This window comes from Dinoponera quadriceps, unplaced genomic scaffold, assembly GCF_001313825.1.
Source record: "Dinoponera quadriceps isolate SergipeBrazil2010 unplaced genomic scaffold, ASM131382v1 scaffold1069, whole genome shotgun sequence".
Classification (NCBI taxonomy): Eukaryota; Metazoa; Arthropoda; class Insecta; order Hymenoptera; family Formicidae; genus Dinoponera; species Dinoponera quadriceps.
Window position 1 is genome coordinate 1,488,742 of NW_014555200.1, and position 19,435 is coordinate 1,508,176.

General features: G+C 38.8%; 2 protein-coding genes across 4 annotated transcripts; one reads left to right on the forward strand and one right to left on the reverse strand.

The window, feature by feature from the left end:
• Positions 1-720: 720 nt before the first annotated feature.
• LOC106743404 (cation-independent mannose-6-phosphate receptor) lies at positions 721-19,270 on the forward strand. Of its 2 annotated transcripts, none has more exons than XM_014617202.1 (16): positions 721-1,041; positions 1,277-1,499; positions 1,583-1,737; positions 1,810-2,078; positions 2,165-2,324; positions 2,443-2,594; positions 2,685-2,797; positions 2,889-3,133; positions 3,253-3,459; positions 3,579-3,722; positions 3,809-3,982; positions 4,251-4,428; positions 4,519-4,589; positions 17,804-17,945; positions 18,730-18,878; positions 19,015-19,270. In XM_014617202.1, the coding sequence occupies exons 1-16, from the start codon at positions 985-987 to the stop codon at positions 19,105-19,107; spliced, it is 2,532 nt and encodes an 843-aa protein (XP_014472688.1). In that variant the 5' UTR covers positions 721-984; the 3' UTR covers positions 19,108-19,270. The 2 variants fall into 2 exon arrangements, with proteins under 2 accessions (XP_014472688.1, XP_014472689.1); XM_014617203.1 differs by having other exon boundaries at positions 1,332-1,499.
• Positions 4,788-17,797, reverse strand: LOC106743402 (protein toll). 2 transcript variants are annotated; one of them, XM_014617196.1, is made up of 6 exons: positions 14,913-17,797; positions 10,846-11,077; positions 9,345-10,348; positions 8,675-8,993; positions 7,975-8,589; positions 4,788-7,795 (listed from the first exon to the last, which is right to left on the reverse strand). In XM_014617196.1, the coding sequence occupies exons 2-6, from the start codon at positions 11,059-11,061 to the stop codon at positions 6,662-6,664; spliced, it is 3,288 nt and encodes a 1,095-aa protein (XP_014472682.1). In that variant the 5' UTR covers positions 11,062-11,077; positions 14,913-17,797; the 3' UTR covers positions 4,788-6,661. The 2 variants fall into 2 exon arrangements, with proteins under 2 accessions (XP_014472682.1, XP_014472683.1); XM_014617197.1 differs by lacking the exon at positions 14,913-17,797 and adding an exon at positions 13,718-14,602.
• Positions 19,271-19,435: the final 165 nt, after the last annotated feature.

Consider the following 19,435-nt stretch of genomic DNA (forward strand, 5'->3'; position numbering starts at 1 on the left):
ATGGTGGTTGAAACTCTAGTTACTTTCGCTTACTGTTGAATTTCCAGGGCTGCAATCCTACTCGGCAGTTAGAATAGCATTTAATTGATCAATCGGGATGAAAAAAAATTTTCAAGGATTTCTTTCTCGTGATTGGTTAATTAATGTTTCTCTAACCGTCAAGTAGGATTTTATAGTGCGGTCAGTTAGGATGACTTTGAATTCTGATTATGTTAACTGACGATTAACTGACGTTTAAACGATCAACTGATCAGTTTAGCTAATTGGTCAACTGGATTGGTTTCATTGAATTAATTTTAATGGATGATTAACTCAACAGAATTGACCCATCGTATTGGTCGATTCAGCTATTAGCCAATTCGGTTGGTCAATTCCTTTAAGTTAATCGTCGATTAGATTTTAAATCATGCTGAGAAACAGACATTATTCTTGTTTTTCCAGGTTATCTGTAACTACACTATGTTGTACTTTTTGAACTTAAAGTGAATTCAGAAGAAAGGAGGAAAAAGATATATTACAAGAAAGTGTATTGAAAAAATGCACCTAAAAAGAAAATATATTTATTATTTTTGGAATTTCTCTAAAAGATTCTTCAAAGCCTAAATATTCTCCAGCCTATAGCCAATTATTTCGAGTAGCAACAGTGAACGGTCATAAAGCATGAATATCTAGATATGATGTGTTCATGTTTACACTTTAGGGGAAAATTCAAATATTTACTTAACATTTCAGTCTACGGCCAACTTTCCACAGGAGCGTGTATGACTGAAGTTGGCCACAAAATTAAATTTAATCGCCCATTCCAGATTATAGGTTTATTTGCGACATCCTTCAGTGACAGTGACGTTTCGCATACAATTCGAATTTGTTATCAATACTTATCGATGATATTGTCATCTTCTTTGTTCCGTATTGTATGCTGCATGTTGCGTACTATTGTAATCAAGATCGATAATGTGATGGTCAAGACCTGATTCGATAGCAATGTCAAAATTGAACGGATTGCTGTTTTATTCCTTGTCAACTCTCATTGCTTCAGCCGTACGTATTGGGCAGTGTTATGTTTATTCTTTCTAAAGTGTATGTTTTTATTTTTCACTTATGTGCCTATGCATTTTAATAGAAATTGAAACTTCATCGCAGAAAATAGTGTGTCATGCTAAGATTTAATAAGCTATGTGTCTTGTTCCTTTTTTAATGAAATGTCAAGTGGACTTGAATATTTGACAGATTGTTCATTTGATAAGATTATAAATTGCGTATTGTTTTATTGCAGACTTTAACTGTAACTCTCTCAATTTCCGATTGTATAGTACATGATCGTGATTTAGGTTTTGTATACAACTTGACAAATTTATCATCAAGCAATGATGATATCATTATCGAGTATCCTACTGAAACAATACGTATGCAATTATGTTCTCCATTGAAGAAAAAATGCAATAATCAGGATGGATATGCGATATGTTTAATACAAAACAAGACTGAAAAGGGAATAGGTAATAATAATACAGCTGAAATTTTGTCAATTATATATTACTAAAGTGAACCTAAAATAAGCTCATTTTATTCATATAAACAGGAAGGTTTCCTCCGCAAGTAAATAATGATACCGGAATAATTAAATTTAATTATGCTGGTGATGTTTGCTTATCTTCAACTAACTATACAGTAGATATTGTCATGAAGTGTGATTATGATGCAAAAGACAACTCGGGTCCTGAATTATTTCCACATGTAAGTATAGTCTTTCTTTTATATACACAATATAGTGAGTATTAATAATTACACGCAACAAAAATTTTACAGAGAAATGGAGAGTGTAAATTATTCATGGTATGGAAGACTGCTTACGCATGTGGGCCTAGAACTCAAACGAATTGTACAGTTGTCTATAATAACCAGCATTATGATTTAAGCTCTTTAACCAGGTATTCGGACAATTATGTAATTCATGCAGGAAATGATACATCGCGCAAGATAGTATTAAATGTTTGTCATTCCGTAATACGTCAGCGTGGTTCTATATGTCCGGCTAAGACGGGAGCCTGCTTGGACGATCCTAAAAAACCTAACAGGTATATACGCCTACAACTGTTATATTATTTGGTCTGCTTGCTTATATCTTCCTCGTTATATTCGTATATATTTTGTGTTGTTTTAGATATTTGAGTTTAGGTGAAGTACAAAATCCTCTTTTCTATGTAAACGGATCTTTGCGCATTGAGTATCAGGATGGTGGAGTATGCAGCGTCCCGAATATCGCAACGCCACACATCAGAACAACCATCACATTTACTTGTCATCTGTCATCGTCCACTACGGTAAAACATCAAATATTATTTTATATATTATATATTATTATATAGTAAATGTTAATTTCATATGTATGCACACACAAGTGAAGTACATTTATAATAAAAAAAGTAATATTGTTAACAGAAAAGTATTCCGGAATATATCGGAGGACAAGAACAATGTCATTACCAATTAATATGGTATACTGCTGCAGCATGCAGTGTCGAGAATTTACGAGACTTTAGTGCGAAAACAGCAGGCAAATGTGTTGTTACAAATCCTCTTACAAATTTCGTGTAAGAACAAGTTGATTTTTTGACATTGCGCGGCTCAATGCTTGCAGATAATGGATTTATAAATTTGATCGCATACCTTGTAATGTGCAGATATAACTTGCAATCGTTGATGAACAAAGACTTCACTGTTAGTTCGAGCGATATAGAGTACAAGTTCAGAATATGTGAGTCGCTTACGGATAATACATGCAAGGCTGGGACAGGTATGCTGTACTATCTCGGTGACAGAACTATATCATGTACATCACAACTGTTTGTGATTCAAATTCCATCTGTTACAATCTTTTTGTGTAGGAGCATGCGATTCCAAACATGGTGCGTCATTGGGCCAGGCCAACGCTAATCTGATATGGCAACAAGGTGGTCCTTATTTAAAATATACCAATGGAAAAGCATGTAAGCAAACTGGAATGCATCACTACACGGTTATCGGATTCTTCTGCGGGTCAGAAGGATCGACCAATGCACCGCTTCTCGTGGAGGATCACCCCTGCCAAACCATTATACATTGGAATACGGATCTAGTTTGTGAAAAAAGAGCAAGTATTTAAAGGACATTTGTTTGTTTTACTTGGTGTCAACGTTCATGTCGATTAAATAACGTAGCATGCATGTTCGTGTGCATTTTTTTTTTGACATAAAGAATTTTTTCGTCTAGATAAAGTGCGCTACCGATAACGACGATGAGATTAACTTGACACCTCTGATACAATCTACAAAAAATTATATTGTGAAAGTGAATGATACAGAGTTTCATATAAATATATGTCGACCACTGGTCCCTTCTCGAGGTCTCACATGCACACACGGCAGCGCAGCTTGCAAAGTTTCAGTAACTGCACAGGGTGAATACACCAATGAAACTGTGAGTACAAGTATATGTCGGAATGATTGTGTCGGCTTTGCGGTTAAGATATAACAAACTAAATATCGACAGTATTGCACGCTTATAAATCAAGAAAGTCATAATCGATAATTTAATAGAGTTTAGGATTTCCCGAGAACAGTCCTACATTAAATAAAGATCTACGAACAGTATTGCGTTATCTCGGTGGATCACAATGCCCAGATGATCCAGCGAGATCGATATCTTCGAATTTCACATTTATTTGTGACAATAACAATCAGGTAATGATGTGCGTGCTGTACATGCATTCGATTCACTGATTTGTCATATCTTAAGTGATCTTACGAAATTTTCCATTTTTCCCCAGGGACTTCCGGTATATAAACGCTTTGTTGATTGTACTTATGTGTTTGAATGGAACACCAGTATAGCATGTGGAGCAGTGATGGGAGCTTGGACGCCACCTTGTGCCATAAAGGATGGTTTTCTTTCACATGAATATGATCTCTCTTTGTTGCACAAGGACCAACCGATACATTACGTGAGTTTCACATCCTATGAAAAAATTAAAAATACTTTCGAGATATATGTAATAAAAATAGTAAACTGTTGTACACTGTGTGTTATAATAATGTAGATTTATTTTCTTACGACGTAAACGTAATAGAAAGTCGCATCATCATAGTAATATTAATAACAGCTATCCGTATATTCTCTCTATATCAGTTGTTAATCTCTTTAATAATTCTCTCAATTCTGTCAACTCGTAATTCGCAATAATTACATCATACTTATTTTTACAATTGCAGGTGAAAAGCAAACAAGGTAAAGAGTATGGTATAAGCATTTGCGGTGGAGAGAAGTATTGCAATGGTTCTGCTGTGTGTCACGAAAAGAATGGTTACGGATCGCTAGGAAGTGTGATTTTTGATTACAGCCGAGACGACATTAAGCTTAAATACATAAATGGCAGTAAATGCAACGATAGTAAGTAAAATCGCACATTACGTTTCATTGATATATTTATAATTCATCCGCAACTGCATATCTTTAAGTTAAATCCTTCTTCCGTGACAGACCCCTACACGTCCGAGGTCAGATTTATATGCAACGAATCTATAGGCATTGGTACACCAAAACTGCTATTGGTAAGTGAAACTTATTTGAAATCTCACGATGCACATAACAGTATTTCAGTAACCAAGAAGACGTGTTTGTCCAAGTTTCTTTTTGCGCAGTTCAGATTCAATCTTATTCCTAGCTCTTTAAAATGTCGAAGTAGAACATTACATGACTCGGGTTTGCATTTTTCAATGCCCGATACTTATGCCAATAGTCCTCATCTGTAAGCCTGCATGCATACGCATGAGCGGGCGCACGATGTATCATATATTTCTGTATCTGCATACACAGTATACAACTATATTCTCGTCTTAAAACTGAACCGTTTAGTAGGCTTGACGATCGAAAATTACAACATAAAGGAATGAAGAGACCATTCGACCAGTCACTTGTAGATAGAGAAGCGAAAGCGATAACAGTATCGCAGTGATATGCGTCCGCATTTATTTCACTAAATTCTTGGTGGCTAATACGCCTTAATTAGTTTCGCTCTGCCATCTGCACTTGACCCGATAGGTCTCTTTCTATGTTTTTATTTTAGAATGTTCACACTAAGGTATTAACGTAATATATGCTTGCAATACCGAGCATTGCACGAGTCTTCATGCCTTTCTCACGTGTAAATGTAAAACCATAAAAAAAGTTATAAACCGGTCTAAAAACTCGTACGTAAAGAAAACAGAAAGTGAGAACAGAAAACGTAAAGAAGCCCAAAGTGCTTCCTATTAGTATGTGTTAATGTGCAGCGTGGGAAATTATCTTTTTAAAAGTAAATTACATAAAAAAAATTACGTAAAATACATAAATTAATTGAGTTTGTCAGGTACTTCGGTCTTATTAATTTAAATTGTACAGGTTTTGTCTCTTTCATTACGTCAACGTTTTAATGATACATCTCTTTGGCTAGTTTGAAATCGAGGTTCTTTGAATAAAAATGTTGAGATGCTTGAGAATATTTAGTGGCTTCAAAATGATAGACGATACTGAAATAAGAAGTTCGTGAACTGAATTTCACATAAGTAAACAGATGATAAACGCCTAAGTGTTGATGGAGACGAGAAACAAGACTACCTGTATAGATATTACTTCTTCACTAACAATATTACGCTGTGTACATCAGCAAGTATTGTGACTGAATAAGGTGCATGACGATACGATCAAATATACCTCACTGAGTATTTTTTCCGCTTATACTATTAAAATATATATGAAATTCTCTTGCAATATTACATAAAAAAAATAATATATTAAAAATAAATGACATGCTTATAAAATAAAAATTATGTAATAGTACGTGATGTTTTATACGCGCGATGAAAAATACCAATTTATAACAGCATCATTAAGTTACGAATTATAATATTTGAAACGAACTTACTCTCCTAAAGATAGCTTAACTTCCTAGAAATTGATAAAAAAAACGATTACTTAACTAATTCGGTAGACAGATGTTCGTCTCTTCTTAATATGAGCCGTCAATCGTACTTTACTTCCACGTACTCATTCATATTTCCTCATTTTTCTCGTATCGAATTAGTATTCTTAAATATTTGTGCAACTTTAAGATTCTAAATTAAGATCAAATTTGATAAAGAAGAGAAGATGCATCAAAACGCTTCTCAGTCGTAGCGCGTTCACATAGTAAACATACTCATTGCCTCACTGTTTTTTACGGGTTACTTTAAAACTTCACCAAAGTTTGAACAATCATTATATACAAGATGTCTGTCACCAAAAGAGACATCCGTCATATACCTATAGTTTAGGTCGATGTGAACAAAAGAAGTCATCTACCATTTTGCAAGTAACCGCGCAAATTTTTTAATTGTATGTCCCACTTGGCGACAGACACTCTGTACACATCATAATTTTGATAGGTATCTGCCGACTAATTTAGTAGCTCCTCATTGGCCACACTATCAAGTCGTTAGATGCGATTAGTTAGTTCAAATGCGCTTCATGTATAAACATACGAGACCGTAGTTTCCGTCATCGGTGTGACCCACATGGTAGACATGGTAGACCCTCATGTTAGATTGCCTCTGCAGACAACCATCGGTCACTATTCTCCGTACGGACACATCACAGACACTTCGCGCTAACAAACAGTAGTACACTGTGGATTATCGAGGGCGGCGATTTTTAGCTCTCGCGTGAGCAATCGTTTCGGTTCAAATATGACCGCGATATCACCGTTCGCTTTGGGCGATTCGAGCGGATACCCGAGGTCCGTGGACGGCAGTTCCCTCTCGTCGCATATGAACGTCTTAAGCGTGTCGGCCGGCGGCGTCGTGTTCGCCAACGGTCCCACCGGGTAAATCAACTCCTTCTTGTCTCCCACCACCTGGATACACAGCTGATGATTCTCAAAGATTTTCCGGCCGGCCGCGCTCATGGACTTGGATGGATGCGGGAGCGCGTATCTCAGTTTGTCCCAGAACCAGGGGTCGCCCCACTTCACGTAGGTGTTCATGCTAATGTACGCCTTCAATTCTGGATCCATGTCGTCGGTGGGGCCGATGTCGCCGTATAGGATCAGTATCACTCTCGCTCGACCCTCGCTCAGCGCCTGGCTGTGGGCGGCACGGAACTCCATTCTTCCCCAAACGCTCTCCAAGAAGTTGGGCGACAACACCACTATCGTCCGTCTCGAGTCCTCGACGGACTTGGCGATTTGCGCCGGTATCCACTCACCCGCTAACCAGTCTCGATAATGCAAGCACAGTTTGAACGGCTTCGGGCCGCTCTCCAGCTTGGTCACCAGCTCCTCCTCCACGAATTGATGGTCTTTGTGCGAATAGCTGATGAACGCGTCGTACAACTTCTCCTTGTCCAGCTCCTCCTCCGTCACGAACCACAAGCACCATTGTCGCGCGAACAGCCACACCTTGATGTTCCTCTGGTACCTGTAATAGAATCCGAAAACACCGACGAGTATCCCTATAAACGCGATCACGACACTGATCCCGATGAATAGCTCTGTCTCGCTGGGGCAGAGGTCGTTCATCGTCATCCGCGATATCGAGTAGTTCTTGCCGCGACATATCACCCCTGGCAAATTGAGAATCTTCACATATTCGGTCTGCACGAAATCCAGGAAGTCTGTAGCCTCGCAGTCGCATTCCCACGGGTTCCCGTGTAACGTCAACCTGGTCAGATTCGTGGAGTTCCTCAGAAAGTCCAACACGTCTCGAGATATTCTCGATATGTTGTTGTTGTGCAGTTCCAAGACCTGAAACAGAAACTCGAGCTTAGCGTGCGTTCATCCAAATCGTAGTGCTTATTGAGCTGCTCTTTCTGATGAACGCCATTTTGTTTCAATCTTTGTCTTTACATTTTGTCATTTACTTCATCCTCGACTCTCTCTCTCTCTCTCTACGGACGAAATAATACCAACACAGATTTACGCACCTGTACTACATTGGGCAATCCGTCTCGGAAGATCTCGGAGATATTGTTGTGAGATAAATCGAGTAATCTCGCCGACTGAAGATTCAACTCCGCCAAATTTGGCATTTTCTTGATCATGTTGCCGGAGAAATCCAAGCCGAGCTTGTACTTGTCACCGGGATCCTTCACGTCGCTCGGCACATCAGTCAAGTTCTTGCTGGAACAATCGATCCTGAGCGCTTTGTCCTCAGGCCTTAAGATACAGATGCACTCTTCGGGACACGAGATGTTGAAATGATTCGCGTCATTTATAATGCATTGGAGTGTCTTCGAACGCAAATCCATAACCTTCATGTTCTCTACCCATTTTGGGCTGCGACAGCTCAAGTCTCCCGGGAATATGTGGAAATAATTTTGCACGTATGGGTGCATCCTGCCCTCGTTGTAACGTAGAAAACTATACATGAGGCAGTCGCATATCACTGGATTGTTTTGCACCGATATTATCACGTCACGAGGCCATGTTTGAGAGCTCGCGATCGACATGACTTCATTTTCGTTTATGAAGATACGCTCTATCTTATTATAGGTCAAATCGACTTTAAGCTTTCTCGACAGAAACTGTAAGTCGTTATTCTGGAACAAGAAAACAAGACCACAGTTGGACGTTATTGTCTATCACACTCATCGTGTATGGCGTTTTTTTTTTTCGAATACTCACGCTTAAAATAGATATATTGTTATATTTGAGGTCCAATATTCGAAGTTTCATCATGACGAATATCCAGTCGTTGAATATCATCGAGATGCTATTATTAGCTACATGCAATTCTTCCAATTGTAGGCAATTCTGAAAAGGCGAATACAGTGCGTAGATATCTGAATAGTTAGACAGAGGAGATCGTAACGTTAGACGATTGTTAGAGAATCTGGCGATTCTTAAGCTCGACATTGGATTTAAACTTCTATGTTCAATAGTTGTTAGGTGATTATTTTCCATGTTCAACTCTCTCAATTTGTGCAGTCCGCTGAACATGTTCCTAGAACATCGGACAAAAATATTAAGGGTATACGAGATGTTCACTATCGTGCGTTAATATACATTAAGAGGCATTGAAAATGCCTCACCCAGAAGGACGTATCGAATTAGGCTGAAACTTGGTAAACAAAGAGACAGAAAATCCAAGATCAGATAATTCCAGTTCACTGGCAAGACAACCATGGGTCATAGAAGATTCAGGATGGCCCAAAATAGTGCAGGTGATCATGTAATACTGAGAGCAGAAGGAATGTGTCCTGTAATTTTGGGCCCGATCGGATAGGTCTTTCTAGGTAGGGAATTTTCAACGCTCTTTAGTGTAACATATAACGATATGGAAAAAGGAACGTACTTCGAGATGGAGGTTAATAGGTTTTTCGACAGGTCCAATTTCACCAGTTGATTGGTGTTGACGAAAATGTTGTCAGGTAATCCTTCGAGTTCATTCATATCCAGTTCCAATGACAACAACAGTTTCGCGTCCCGGAATATGGATTGGGGTAAAGTTTTCAGGCGGTTTCGCGTCAAACTGATATTAGTCAGCGAAAACGAGCCCAGGAACAGATCTTCCGGTAACGTTACGAATCCATTCCAGTTTAGCCTCAACACTTTCAGTTCTGTCAGATTACTGAAAAATTCTCTCGGTAAAGTCGGCATATCAACCCTGTTGTTGTTAAGAGTGACATTGTCCAGTTTCGTGTTATTTCGCAGCAGATCTTTCGGCAGCTTCTCGAAATAGTTGCGAGATAAGTTAATAACTTCCAGGTTCTCCAGTTTTGCGAAAATATCCTCCGGTAAGGTGACTATGTTGTTCGTGTTGATGTCGAGGCTCTGGAGAGCTACGAGCTGGTCGAAAATCCCCGATGGAAAGTCGGTTAAATTGTTTTTCCACAGATTGAGCAGTCTCAGTTTCCTGAGATTATCAAATATGCCCAGTTCTATCGATTGCAAGTTGTTGCTGCTCAATTCGAGTCGTTCTAGGTTGGGAGTGTAATTGAAGAATCCGCACGGTAGATTTATATCGTTCTCCATCAGGTTGAGCGCAATCAGATTAGGTAGATCGATCAATAGTTCCCTGTCCAAGTCGGATATCATATTGTTCGACAAAACCAGCTGTTTTAAGTTGTTGAAGCCATCCAGATGATGTTTCGTTAGCTCGGAGCTCAAATTCTTGAACGATCGAAAAACCAGCTTGTTCACGTCAATAACCCCCAACATGTGCGTGATATCGCCCAGACTGGTGGTGTTAGGTGGTAAGTCGCACGTGTGAAACCACATCGTCTCCACTTGGGTCCTCTCTAAAGATGCCATGTTCACGTGAAAATCCGACCACTTCGGCGAATTGGTGCATTCTACCTGTAGATGTGCCAAAAAAATACCCGTCGATGAAAACCTCTCGAGCCGACCTCTTTTATAGCTTAAAATTGATAAGAAATACACTAAATTTGCAATTAATCTCTATTTATACCTAGATATTACGTTTATTTCGCGTCTAATTCCCGGATAGGTGTGAAAAAATCTCACTATTAAAATCATCCGATATCAACCGTATACACAGAAAAGTAAATATTACTTATTTTAAGTATTTCGTATGTTTATATATCTATAAATATATCATAAGCTCATCATAAGCATTAAATTCATTAAAAATATATTCTAAATTCTAATAAGTTTAGGATTTCAGTCAAGAATATTAAATTAAAACAAACCTCGATTTGTATTTACTCAGATTAACCGAATTTAACTTTTCTTTGATAAAGTTTATAATATATTTAAGAAAAGTGAATAAATCCTTTTTTGGCGTTTTTACCCGACGATACCTGACGATAAAATGACTCCAATGGGAAACGTACCCGTACAGAACGACCCGGATAAATTTGTACGCCGAAGGCAGAGTTATTCTGCAATCTGCAGGATATCCTGTAACTGTCGCCGATGTCCGGGTGACAGAAGCATTCGTGAACCTCGCTGCAATCGAAGGCGAGCACGCTAGCCCTGGCGACGATCAGGATTACGATGCACCGGATCAGACCATGGTCGATCATTTTCCGAGATGCCACGACTTCCATAGTCCGTGCGAAGTACCTTGGAAAAATAGCGAAGGCAGATTTACTGCATTATTATCACCCGTCGCAGTACGCTTTCAATTTTGTCTTAACTGCGAGCGTTTAAGCGTGAATATCATAAGCACTGTGGCTTAGATAAACACTTCCGTTCTCTTCGAGATAAACTCGCTAATAATATTTGGCTTCGACGTATTACGTAGTAGTTGTGCGCATCGGGCGGAATGAAACGTGATACACATCCAAACGCATTTTCTCCTTCGCATTGAAGCGAAAGAAGGAATATCTTGGTAGCGACCGATGGCTTTAAGTGGCCAATTGCTGAGACAGCTGTACGTGGAAATTAGCCAAGCGCTAGATCACCACAGACTAGATCTTATGATTCTTGGTATGGCCGTGCTTAATGTATGTTCATTCTCTCAACGAGAGAGGAGTCTTCCCTCGACTTTATGACATTATCTTATTGTTTATCGTGCAGGGCGGGGCAGTGTTTATCCATCATGTTCATCAGTTACCCTAATATAAAAGAGCCCCACCTACTAGTTTTATAATAAGGGTCGTGTCGTAATTATAATAGCGTTTCTCTCTTTTTCTAACGAGATAGCAAATATTTATTTTTTCTATATTCTGATAATGAAATTATATGCCGATAGAAACTAAGAATCGTTAAGCATTATTAGATTAGAACAACATTAATAATAATAAACAATATATATTAGATTGAAGGTTTTATTGAAAGTTATTTTATGTGCTATGATACGTCAACTATCGTAAAATACAATTATAGTTTTCTCGGATATCGTTTACTGTGGAAGAACGACATTTTATTTTTCAAAAAGATAAATTTTACAACGCGTAAATCTTTCTTTATTTCGTAGTATTTCTCTTATCCTCGGCACGTATATCCTCCGTCTATGTTTAAAGACATGAGCCTTATGAGTCGTGTAATGTTGCATAAATCTACGTTCATCAAATTTACACAGATTATCGTAATTGTTATGCGGACATATATTCGCAGAATCGTTTTAGAAAGAGGAAAATGGCTATCGATTTTTCCGATGCGTTAACTTGAATCTAGGCCTCTGGGAAAATTAACACCATCTTAAACGAGTATTTACTCAAACCAAAAAAATTCCCTGAGAATTTCCTGATTTTCCAGGTAATTTGTTAAAAATTATATTCCAGGTCAGTTAGAAGTATTTCTAAATGTATCTTGCAAATAAATGTATATTTATTGTGCAAAGTCCTTAATATTTTCCATTCATAAAAGTTTTTAAATCATAAAATTAAAAGTCACTCGAGTTTCAATGATTAAATTTAAAAAATGTTCGTAGAAACTGTAAAGACTCTAGAAAATAAATCTTTTATTAGATTGGTGCAAATAACGAAATCGTTGTCTTCAATACTAAATACCGGATTAGTCATAAAATCGATGTTTTCTAAACATCAGAGCAATATAAATCAACAAATTTCGAATCGGATTTTTATCTTCTCTTTTGAAATTGACTTCTTAAACTGGACAATCGAGGTGCATTAATCGTGAAAAACCACGATGAGACAAGTTTTGTGGATCAAACGAACTTTGAACCGAGGATAATTATCAAACAAAGTACTAGCGATTACGATGCATGTAATGATATAGATGGACACGGTATTATATCGTGCTACCGATTAACAATCGCATCGACAATCGTATCTGAAGTGGCTGCACAAAAATAGCTCCGCGCACTGAAGCGATACATTATCAAAACTGCCCTCTGTTATCTCCCATTCAAAAACCATTAATTACATGAAATTTCCACGAATTTTTCTTCATCTGTCATGTTTGTTTCGTATTTTTGTGTCGCATAAACGGATGCATAAAGACGGAAATTACAGGTTGGTTGAAAATGTCGATACGCATATGTACGTACAAATGATCTAATTCGCATACTGCCGCAGATAATATGATAATGAAGGAGGAATATTATCGTCGAGAACGCAATATAATTGGTTATATCAGCGTGACACTTTTTTTCCATACTCTTACGTTAACAATGTAAAAGAAACGGCACATCTCAATTTTTTCATTAAGGTAGTAGGTTGGTCCGTAACAATACTATTAAAAAGGTAATGGTTAATACGAAGAAACTCAACAAATCTATGCTAAATATTTATAAACATTATTTATCATGATTTTAATAGGAATAGAACAGATTTTCTTGTTTTTCATTAGAACCGTAAGAGTGGTTTAGTTGTTAGAATTAAAAACGTGATATCGGAAACCATTTTCGTATTTGTGATACGTATAAATAATATTAACTTTGATTTCAATTATCTCTTCAGCATGGTGGATCTTTTCTTAATTTTACACATGTGTAGATCGTATTTCGATTAATGTGCTGTTAAAATGTGAAAAGATTCCTAAGAAAATCAATTTACGTGCGCGGATCAACTATCTTAATGCAATATTAAGGTAGCGCACGCAAAGTTTGTCGTACTTGCTGAATAAAGTTGCAAGCAGACGCACACGGTTTTAAAATAGCTTTCATCAATTGGCATAATCACCATGCGACTAGAACGCATTCTTTTGTCATGGAAAAAGATATTGCATGATAACACATGATTTTTGTATGTGACATTTCCCAACTTCCTCTCCACCCCCCCCCCCCCNTAAACGAACCTTTAATCTAATACAGAACATCTAATCAGCGACGTGATCTTCCTGTATAATTTCGCTCTAATAGAGCGCCAGCCAAGCGAGATTACTCAAAGTATGGTAACGTATGGTTAACGACAAGAAGGTTGCGACTAAGGTTTCTTTTTCATAGGTTTTCTTTTGCAACGCATCTTGTGTCCAATAGGGAAATTTGTTTCTCAGTAATTCTTAGGAGATGCGTTTGGAAATGAAATGCGTTGCGACCTCTTTCGTCGCTGTGATCATACGTAGCACATGTCTCGCTCGAATTAAATCGACATGAGAGAAGAATCTGTCAGAGTTTGCCGATCCAAAGTTCACTAAAACACGACGCGACCTATTACTGCGTCTCACTTTGGTATAATTGTACACGTTGCGAGTTGTACAACGTTTCTCTCTCGCTTTCAAGTTCACGCTGGCGTTATATAAATACTTGTCCGAGATATCGGCGGCCATGTATGAACGTGGTAGGATCGCAAGTTGTATCCGGGTACACCCCGGGAGCCCGACAATTAGCCTGGTCCTTTCTCAGCCGACCTCGCAAGATTCCCTTTTCTCTTTCTCTCTCTCTCTCTCGCCCGCCGAGTTTCAGACAGCATAGATCTCTCCAAAGATACGGTATATCGTTTATTAATCGGTTCTTTATCGACAAATATCTAGATGCTAGGCGGAAGGCCGTGTCATGTGACGTATAGACGAATCCGTTACGTCACGCGTTCGGTCGATTTTCCGCGAAACCGCAGCACGCGAGCAGCAGTCGCGGCGATGTTTCTACATAGTTTCTACGCCGAGTGTGCTCGAACAGGCCGCTTCGTCGACGATGACACATCCTGGCCCGCCCGCCGATCCTGGACGCGCGTGCGCACGGGCTTCAGGTTGTTTGCGTCATACAAAAACAGGTTTTGGATCCACTTGTGGGTCCGTTCGCGCGTTCAGAGATATTTGTTTTTACGGTGATAAGGGACCGTGCTTTGTGCAGCGGCGAACAGTGCAGTATCGATCTCTTTCTCTCGATCCGAGGTCACCCGTCGGGGTGTATACGGAAAGGAGACGTTAGACGCTAAATATGCGCCCTGCGGGCCAACAGACTCGTGATCTCGTGTATTGGACGATGACATCGGTATCCAAACGGTGCCTGGAGAAAGGTTCCTGGAAGTGACGTCCGTGCTCGTTTACTTACCAGTCACGAACTCAGCGGAACGCTACGTAGCGCCACCATTGGTATTTAATCTGTCGCGTTATCCTCCTCTTTTTTTCGTTTGGAAGGAGCACCGATGGTGGTACCACTCCGAATGGTACACGCACACACTGGTGTGTTGATCCTCTAAGCACTCCAACACATCCAGCAGAGGAGACCTTCTCGCGTCCTTCGATCTTCGCACTCTCCGAACCTGGTCGTTCTCACTGCTCGAAGTGCGTGCATTCGTCTAACCTTGAGCAACAGCAACTTCGCGGGAAAACGTTCGCTAAGACTGACGGTCGGTCCGTCGATCGGGGGGCTGTCAACTGACACTCGCGCGACCGAGCTATCCGACGCGGACTGACATCAACTGCCGCGAATAACGCTAACTGAATGTCTCTCTCTTCCCCTCCTCCCTCCTTTCCGCGCTGTCCCCTACCTTTTTTTGTGCGCTATCAGCCTCCGTTCAGAACGGAGAAAAGATGGCAATGTCGTCTGTGTGCGCAAATGCATGTACACGATGACGAACTTCGCGGCAACACGGTTATACCGTTATCTTGTGTGTAGTGGCAATAACAAAAGTGGATGCTCGAGCATCGAGCTTATAATGATAGTAGTATTTTTTTTCTTACTTTCTCTACTTACATGTATATGTTGAGGTCACTGGTCAAAAAGTTAACAGTTCAAAGTTAACATCAAAAAGTTAAACAGTTATTACTATTCTTATTATTATTATTCCACACTAGCCGATCACGGATCGCTCCTCAGTCCTATTTGCGACTGAACGAATAGTCCTAATCGAGAGCATCTAATGATGACTGATGTATAAAGTAACTCGCTCGTTGTACATTGAAACTGTAAACTCCGCACCCGAGCGGAACAATGTAACAAGATTCGCTCCGTTGTAACTTCAAACCTCACGTAAATCTCTGTGAGATAGTGCGATGCGTGTGTGCATACGTATCTTCGCGCTCTGTACCAAATGATAAGACTAAAAGAGACCTATACGTCACCCGAACGTCATCTCTGTGATAAGAGCAGAAACGGTGCACTACGTAAAGAAACGCGATTCATATTTTAACGGCGACACATCCTAATCTTACATAATCCTGATCGTTTTTGTCACTGAATACAAAAATCCAATGAAAACTCCAATAAAAACTCTGTAGCGTGTGTAACTTTTTTGTCACATTGAAATATTTATCAGGAGATGTTAGTTTTAATAGAAATATCTGCTCTATTTTTCTCCGATCACTTGTACATCGCGAGATGGGTTTCGAGTTTTTCTTCTCATATCACTTTTGCACCTCGAGATGAACTTAGACCGGGATCTGTCGCAACATACTACACAAAAATGATGTGCCTATTGAGTATCAGACGTGAAAAACAGTGTCAACAAGAAGGCAATTGTTGGTTTTATCAATGTTACGAAATCTTGTTGACCAGTGTAATTAACGGAGAGTGGAATGTCACAGTCGCTGCTGAACATAAATCTTTGCAATGCTTATATCTGATCGTTCATCGTTTTAGCTTCTCTTGTGAATTCTCTTTTCTCATTTGTTTCCTCCAATATTTCAAGATTCAGCCTCAATGCAAAGTTCGAATTCAATGTCCGGCTTTATCTCACGAACGAAATGGTTGACCTATGTGCATACATGATATGGTTATTATATGTCATAGGAAAGAATAAAACGACATAATTTAACATTTAAAAAGAGTTGATTTAACGTTTAAATGTTAGATCAATCAAAATAAAAAAAAAGAAATATGGCATGTGTAGGTTAAACAATCGAATACCTTCGGCTAAATACAACTGGTTCCATTCTGGTTTCTCCTCAACGGCGTCTGTGGGTTTGGGTTTTTCCGTCATATTGGAATTTCCGCCGGAGGCTGACGATTCAAACCGTTGACCCGTATCTAGCAGCTAGATTCGGAGTAATATTACACGCAAGATTTATAATCGCTTCATAAACCGCATAAATATTCCTACGTGCCGCAAAACAACTGTATCTTTAGTGGTAAATTATATTTCTTGGAAGCTGCTATTACGATATTGGCTAGCACATCAAGCTCGACAGGTTTGCATCGGCTATATCGGACGGGACTTTTTTATATACCTTAATTTTCTACGGCTGATTTTGCCTCTTTAAAGGTCACGGACGACCTCTATACTCAAAAAATCTATGCGATTACATGTAGCACAGACGACGGTTTCAGGAGAAGCGATTAAATTCTTTTGTCGTCTCATTTCTCTTACTGTACAATGCATTTTTAACAATATCAATTGAATCGTACATGTAATGTATTTCCGGATTTAAATATCGTCTAAAACGTCGGATTAAACAAGGCCATTATTTATTTTCATCGGTGAAACAGTATCGGTATGCGTAAAAACCTCGACCACGTTGTGATCATGGATTTTCAAAAATTGTTGACATATCATTGATATAAGTCGACAAGAATTTCGATATTTTAATTTTGGTGTGTGATTTACACATAGATGTGTGTCACAAAGTTGTAAACTTTCGTAACTCTATATCGATACTACCGACCTGTCCACTTGGATTTTACGTGGATAATAATAATATTTGCATTTTCGTCACACAAATATTAATAAAATATAATTATAAATTGTGCTTCTTTTCCTTCCTGTTTCTAACGACTCACCCTGTACAGACATTTTCGTAGTCGCACCTTGAAATTTTCACAAAGCTGCGTAGAACACACATGTATTTACCCGTGATTAAGATGGATAAGATATCGAAATCCATAATCGGTCACGCGAATGAATATCTGAACGGTTATCGGACGTATCACTAAATGAGATTTGTCTGGAATTCGTTTCTTATTCGACTCAATGCATATCGTTATTTTTTCTTTTTATGATTTAGGAGTCGCAATGCAGCGCGGAATTCGAGTGGCACACCGAAGTGGTTTGCACGAGGCATGCCAATTCTCAGAACGCTGGGAATGCATCGAGTCCTAGTCAGGAACAGTCCTTCCCCGATACCAGCAAAAATGTCTATAGTTACGGTAAATGATAGTTTTTTTTTATTATCGACTCGCAATTATGACAAAGATATACCGACGTCGCTATGTTTCTGACACGCACGATGATGCAAATTTAAAGTAAAAATTGTAACGGTGAATTATGGGCCGCTAGTTCGCGGGAAACGACGATAGTGTTTATCGTATTGCATGTCCGATATCGCAGAAATTTCTTCATAATATAACGCACCGATCGTCGCTTATCATACTTGTGTCGATATATTACAAATAAATAACAAGACATAGGAAATGAATCGTTCTCCTAATTAGGTCACGATGAAAAGAAGACTGTTATGAAAAGATTCGTTTCTTGTCATGTTTGGGAAAAGTAAAATAGACATCGTTTTTTGTAGTTTTTGAGGCAAGGAGTCCGATATGGTGATAGTTAAAATTAGATCACATAACGAGAATACGTAAAAAATTGAATTTAAATCGGGAAAACGCGTGGCGTCGCAGTCATTACTCGAGGGAGGGGAGATTTCTTATATATAATTATATATTAACATATATTTATATATAATCATATGTAATTCATTTATACATATTTATACAATCGCATCTAACTGTATCATCATTTTATATGTAATTACATATTTTTATATATGGACATATTCTATATATGACGCCTTATATATAATTTTATATATTCGCAACACCATTCTTTCTTACGCGAGTACCTGAGACTTGAAGGTGTCGTTCGTTAACGGTCTCTGTCCCAACGAGCTATCTTACGATGCGATCTCACGACGATTGATATCTGTGTTTGCAGTTAGAACGGTGGTAGGCGTCATGCTAACTATGACCGTGCTGTTAGCGACTTTGCTCTACTTCCGTAACCCGGAAGCAAGAGCGCACTTTCGTACCTGGACGAATATATTTAGTTTCAGAAGAGGCGCAGGCCGTGTACAGTATTGCAGGGTACGTTATTGCATTATTATTATTATTATCTCCTCTTCTTTGCTGAAACTTGGTTGTTGCAATTAATATCCTCTTGCCTCGTGTGCGTCACTGCATACACACACACACATCTGACGCATGTTCCTTTTTATCGCAGGTCGATACCACTGAGGAAGCCAGGCTTCTGCTCGACGCTTCCGATCCCACGCAATGTCAAACGGACAGCGATGACGATCTTCTACATGCATAGTGATACGCTAATGTTGTCGTTGTTTTCAGCCGTCATAACCGCGTAGTTACTGTGATTTGTGTAGATTATTTTCAATATCTGTGTATAGTGCGACGAATAACAGCATCTTGTTGTAAAACATTCGAGATAAAATATGAAATTAATTAAATACGTTTCTCATTGACACGTGTGTACGCTTACGTTCATCTTCACCCATTATCTTTACTCCTCCTACGATTCTTCCTATGATTTTGATCTTTTGCTTCTGTGTGATATGAAATGATGATAAGTAATCTAGAATGAGTTAGTACGCACAGGAAGTTAATTGATTTGTATCAGCAGACCATAG

Excerpts from the sequence above, each read along its gene's own strand:
- LOC106743404 (XM_014617202.1), top strand. The coding sequence starts at position 985 with ATGTCAAAATTGAACGGATTGCTGTTTTATTCCTTGTCAACTCTCATT. Across the intron at positions 1,500-1,582 it reads CAAGACTGAAAAGGGAATAG|GAAGGTTTCCTCCGCAAGTA; the intron begins GTAATAATAATA and ends TCATATAAACAG. Across the intron at positions 2,595-2,684 it reads AATCCTCTTACAAATTTCGT|ATATAACTTGCAATCGTTGA; the intron begins GTAAGAACAAGT and ends TGTAATGTGCAG.
- LOC106743402 (XM_014617196.1), bottom strand. The coding sequence starts at position 11,061 with ATGGAAGTCGTGGCATCTCGGAAAATGATCGACCATGGTCTGATCCGG. Across the intron at positions 8,994-9,344 it reads CTATTAACCTCCATCTCGAA|GAACATGTTCAGCGGACTGC; the intron begins GTACGTTCCTTT and ends CCGATGTTCTAG. Across the intron at positions 7,796-7,974 it reads GATTGCCCAATGTAGTACAG|GTCTTGGAACTGCACAACAA; the intron begins GTGCGTAAATCT and ends TTTCTGTTTCAG.